Source organism: Epinephelus fuscoguttatus, linkage group LG24 (genome assembly GCF_011397635.1).
Source record: "Epinephelus fuscoguttatus linkage group LG24, E.fuscoguttatus.final_Chr_v1".
NCBI classification, from domain to species: Eukaryota; Metazoa; Chordata; class Actinopteri; order Perciformes; family Serranidae; genus Epinephelus; species Epinephelus fuscoguttatus.
This window is the reverse complement of record NC_064775.1, coordinates 140,001-145,331: the sequence shown is the minus strand read 5'-3', so window position 1 is coordinate 145,331 and position 5,331 is coordinate 140,001. Positions and strand designations below refer to the sequence as shown.

The 5,331-nt window shown below is 41.7% G+C and overlaps 1 protein-coding gene across 1 annotated transcript in view; it reads left to right on the top strand.

Moving 5' to 3' along the window:
* The first annotated feature begins 441 nt into the window (after positions 1–441).
* The window catches only part of dnajc27 (DnaJ (Hsp40) homolog, subfamily C, member 27), an 11,316-nt gene continuing 6,426 nt past the window's right edge, over positions 442–5,331 (top strand). The window contains exons 1-6 of the mRNA XM_049570609.1: positions 442–870; positions 1,707–1,789; positions 1,904–1,973; positions 2,071–2,235; positions 2,332–2,454; positions 2,539–2,699. Of these exons, the coding sequence (XP_049426566.1) occupies positions 784–870; positions 1,707–1,789; positions 1,904–1,973; positions 2,071–2,235; positions 2,332–2,454; positions 2,539–2,699 (689 nt within the window). The 5' untranslated portion in view covers positions 442–783. The remainder of the gene's footprint in view (positions 871–1,706; positions 1,790–1,903; positions 1,974–2,070; positions 2,236–2,331; positions 2,455–2,538; positions 2,700–5,331) is intronic.

Below are 5,331 nucleotides of genomic sequence, written 5' to 3'. Positions count from 1 at the left end.
GGAGTGTCCCGTTTTACTCGTATAAACACCTTAAGAATCATCTTTATATATCATGTTAATAACAAACAGTCATTGACAGATTTTCAACAGGATTTTAAGGGGATTTTAATATATGAACGTATATTTAAATTATATTTGATCCAGTCTTTTATGTATTGTGTAATTTTCACTCAATCAATCAATCAATTTTATTTATAAAGCCCAATATCACAAATCACAATTTGCCTCACAGGGCTTTACAGCATACGACATCCCTCTGTCCTTATGACCCTCACTTTTTACCTTTTATGGTTATTTAATGTTATTGTCTTAATTTTAAGATGTGTTTACCTCTTTGAAAAACCCTTAACCTCTGCAGAATACCTAAGAAATAAATTTACACTTAACCTAAGGGCAGTATTGAACATGAACCCTACATAGTTTTTTAAAACACATTGAGCGGAAGTGACGTAGCTGTACAGTTTCCGCCCATTAGCTCATTAGAAACAGCTGGTTAGCATTTGATGCTATGAGGCTAGCAGGCTCGCGGTTTCTCTGCTGTGAGTTAAAATGGCAGTTGAAACAAACCGTTAGCATCGATGCTAAAGCACCAACAATGTGCTGTGATTAATTAACCCACCAATTATCAACTTCAACGGCTAACGTGCTAAAAACCAGCCGGTTTGCTAACGGCTATCAGTTAGCCCCGCTAGCTCCCACAACAACAACAACAACAGCGACACCGCAGCTGCAGCTCGTCAGCATCCCGCACAACTTCACCGCAGACAAGCGTCAGTCTCAAACATGGAGACAAACGTACCGAAGAGACGAGACAACAAGAAGTCCCTGCGCGTGAAGGTGATCAGTCTCGGAAACGCCGAGGTCGGGAAGGTGAGTCACGAGCACTTAATTTATTTCACACCAAACCTCAGGTTAAAATCAGCTGATTTAAGTTGTATATCAGACCAAACCCCAGAGAGAATTCAGCTGATTTTAGTTCAGGCTGTCTGAGCTGGGATAAACCGATAGAACTCTTTGTGTGAGAGTTAGCTAATTACACATTTATCTTAACCAGTGTTAAAAACTGATGTTAGCTTTCCTGCTAAACTTCCCTGCTGCCATTTGTATCCGTTGATGGCGCTGTGAAAGGCGTTCAGTCTAACGCCAGAGTCCGTGCAGATATCACTTACTTTAATGTTTCCTAGCTGACGGCTAATAAATCACGCACAGTTTCACATTAAACAAGACGTGTTTGGACACATTACCGTGTTCTCTATCACTCGGCTCAGAAATTACTTATTTAAACTGATTAATTCGTTTCTTATTTGGCTGTACTGATCCAACAGTGGCTGGTGCCGGACCAGGATGTGGATTTTTGAATGTGTTTATTATTTTAAAAATGTCTAGGATGTGTTGTTAATTGATTGAGTGATCTGTTTTCATGTATTGAGTGTTGTATGTTTTTTAGTATGTACCTTGAGTCTAATAATAATAATAAACTGATAACACATTAAAAAGGATGATGTTATATGAAAGCAGTGAGTGATGGATAATTAGGAACATTTACAGGAGATTTAGTTTATTTACAAGTTTCCCTTTAAACAGTCAGATCTTGACTGAAATTTGGCAGATGTGTTTCCTGTTCAGATCAAACAGACTGAAATAATCTGCTGCGTTCACCCAAGTGTGAAAGATGCTGCCACTCATTAATCCGTGTAACGTTTCAGAGCTGCATTATCAAACGCTACTGCGAGAAGAGGTTCGTCCCCAAATATCTTGCCACCATCGGCATCGACTACGGCGTCACCAAGTAAGTTCATCCAACGCACACCTCACCTGTTACTGAGTGTGTTCTCCTACATAAATCCCAACTGAACGTCAAAAGTGTGTGATGATGTCAGCGCCGTGTGTTTCCTGTGGTCAGAGTTCAGGTTCGAGACAGAGAGATTAAAGTGAACATCTTTGACATGGCGGGTCATCCTTTCTTCTATGAAGTGAGTCGCTCTGTTTTATTATGCATGTTTATAAAAGTTCAGGTATTTCAGAGTTGAACTGATGGCAGCTGCTGCTTCTTCTTCTGCGGTGCGTCAGGTGCGTAACGAGTTCTATAAGGACAGTCAGGGCGTGCTGCTGGTGTACGACGTGGGCCTCAGGGAGAGCTTTGACGCCCTGGACAGCTGGCTCGGGGAGATGAAACAGGAAATGGGCTCGCAGGCCAACATGGACAGCATTGTGTTTGTCGTCTGCGCCAACAAGGTGAGAGCGAGCTGTCCAGTTAGACATCAGAGTTCAGGTTCAGGGCTGAAGTACAGCGGTTTAACTCCTCCTCCTCCTCCTCCTCCTCCTTTTAAGGTGGACCTGACAAAGCGGCGGGTGGTGGATGAGGGGGAGGGGCGTCTTTGGGCGGAGTCCAGAGGGTTCCATTACTTTGAGACGTCGGCGCAGAGCGGCGAGGGGATCAACGAGATGTTCCAGGTACACAAACATAAATATAATCAGGTCTGTTTTAATAAAACAAAGAGGTGGTTTTAATGGAAGTCGTGTGGCGTTTGGTCTCAGGCGTTCTTCTCCTCCATCACCGACATGTGTGAGAATGGCGGGAAGCGTCCGGTGTCAGAGGTCAGCGTCGGCTTCACCAAAGAGCAGGCTGACACCATCCGACGGATCCGGAACAGCAAAGACTCATGGGATATGCTGGGGGTCAAACCTGGTGCCACACGGTCAGTTCAGCATGCACATTTATGACATCAAAAGTCACATGACCCTCGTCTGACAGGAAGTTCATGTCAGTCTAACACAACTTGTGTTTGATAAAGACTGAGGACACATTTTACAACATGAAGTTTCATTCAGCTATAAACACATGTGGTGGAGACCAGGGGGGTATTCCAGAAAGCGGGTTATGTGAAAACTCAGAGTAAGTTAACCCTGAGATGAGGGAAACTCTGAGTTATCCAGTGATAGAGATCATTAGTCACTGATACTACGTGTCTAAAGCTTCATACCCATTTTAACATTTAAATAATTAGACCTACACATTATGTGCAATAAACATGTGGGAGCTGCTCTGACAGACTGACAGTCTGATCCTTGTGCACAGTGTTATAAAAATAATAAATATAAAAAGGACAGAGGTTTGATTCTGAGCTGAGGGTGAATTCTCGCAACTTCAGACAGTCCTGAGTAACAAACTAATATCCAGCAGGATTTAGACTGTGACAGACGGTAAATCTCCGCTAATGAATGCGCTTCGATACAAGCTTTGACACGGACTGAATGAATGAGGAAATGAAACAGCGTGTAAGAGGGAGGAGACAGAGAGAAACTCAGGGTTTATTGAAGAAAACCTGTCAGCGAGCAGGTTATGTTCACAGAGTCTGTTACCATGGTGACTGACTCAGAGTTTCAGTTACCTCTCTGTCTGGAACGATGTCACTGGTCGCACTGATGGAACATAACTCCTATAGCCTAATATTGGGGATTATATGTTCATATTTCTGAGTGAGCAATGGTGCAGCATTTCACTGTCTTTACATTTACTACATTTGTAGCTGAAATAAAGTCACTGAATGCTGTTGAGTCAAGATACAAATAGATGTGCAACATTTTCAAATCTACTGTATTTTAACCTCAACGTCTTTTCAGGTGCAAATCACCAAACATATTATTACTGGGTCAGACTGTGAGTTTACAGTCATGTCTTTATGTCTTTGATCTATAGCCTAGCCTATATGTTTGAAATCTTCTGCCTCCTGTGTTTTTCCCCATCAGATTAAATCTGAACAAATATATTATGATATATTATTAATATAATGTAATGTATCTACAGCCTGATACACAGTCAGATTCCACCACTTTATCTTCATTAAGGAAATGTAAGTCTGATAAATGATGAATAAACTTTTTTATTAACTTTATGGTTAACTTATTGACACTTTCCTCGCTCTGACTCAGGCTCTTCTTTTAAAGATAAACGTGCACCGTCTGCTACACATGCATTAATATCTCTGCATCCACTGGATTAAAATGGAGGCGCTGTCTTTTATTTACCTGTTGCCATGGTGAATCGTGGAGTCGGAGCTCCATTGATGATGGCTTTTTATTGTCGGCTTAACTCAGAGTGAACATACTCAGAGTTGACTGAACTAACTCAGATCAGCTGTTCTGCAACCGCTAACTCAGAGTTTCCCATCTCAGGGTAAATCAGCTCAGAGTTCAGGGTTAGACTCAGAGTTTGTTGAACCTCCTACCTGGAATACCCCTCAGGGGTCTGTTTCACAATGCAGGTTTAGTGAAAACTCTGAGTCTGTTAACCCTGAAATGAGGGAAACTGGGTTTTCCGTTTCAGAAAGAGAGGTAACTGAAGCTCGGTGTCAGTTACTAGGGATGTCCTGATCCACTTTTTTCACTTCCGATCCAGTACCAATATTACAGCCTTGAGTTTTGGCCGATACCGATCCGATCCAAGCGCGTATTATACATATTCAATTATTTTGTTGTCAGTCATGTTAGAAAAGGTTTGATCAAGCGATATTACTCTAACAAGAACAACTACTTAATCGGGTTAGTTAGAATGATCCACAACAGTTGGTATGAGAAACTGACCTGTTTGTTGTTAACAGGGTTAAATAAACAAACTTTAAACTTGAACATTAATATTAAATAAAAAATATAGCTGGTTTGCTTTGGCTGCTTTGGCCCCTTAATAAATAGAAAATAAATCAACACAAGAAATTTTTAAAATGTCTAACATTGAAATTAAAATAGCAGCAAGACTCCACACACTTGTGTTTGGCCCCCTAATAAATAAAAAACAGATTAACACCACAAGACATTGTTGACATTTAACAAACAATGCAGCCTTTCCTTTTCAGTTATTTTAGTAGTGTTTTTGTAGTCCATCCATGGCTCCAGTTTCACTAATTGTGCCCAAAACAATGCCATCAGTGCTCTTTACTTAAACAGTAAGAGTGTAAACCAAATAAAAATATCACTCTCAAAAAACCAGAGCAGAAAACAAATAGTCAGTTAACTAAATTGACCGCTACTCCTCCTACCCTGTGTCTGTTGTCTGCATGCTGGCCTGGTGGATTGATAGTAAGAGCTGGAGCGGATCATGGAATAGACCGCTTGAATCGCAGAGCGCTGGGCTGGCCGGAAAACCTGGAGCGGAGTTCTTGGATCGGCATTTTTCCATGCAGTCCGATCCGATGCCCGTTTTTTGCTAATATCGGCGGCCGGTCTCACGAAGCCGGTTCAGTTCTTATCGGGGTAGATCACCATGGTAACTTACTCTGAACGGCTATCCTGCTCCGGAGCAGGGTAAGTTCAGGGTTGAATCTGATCCTATAA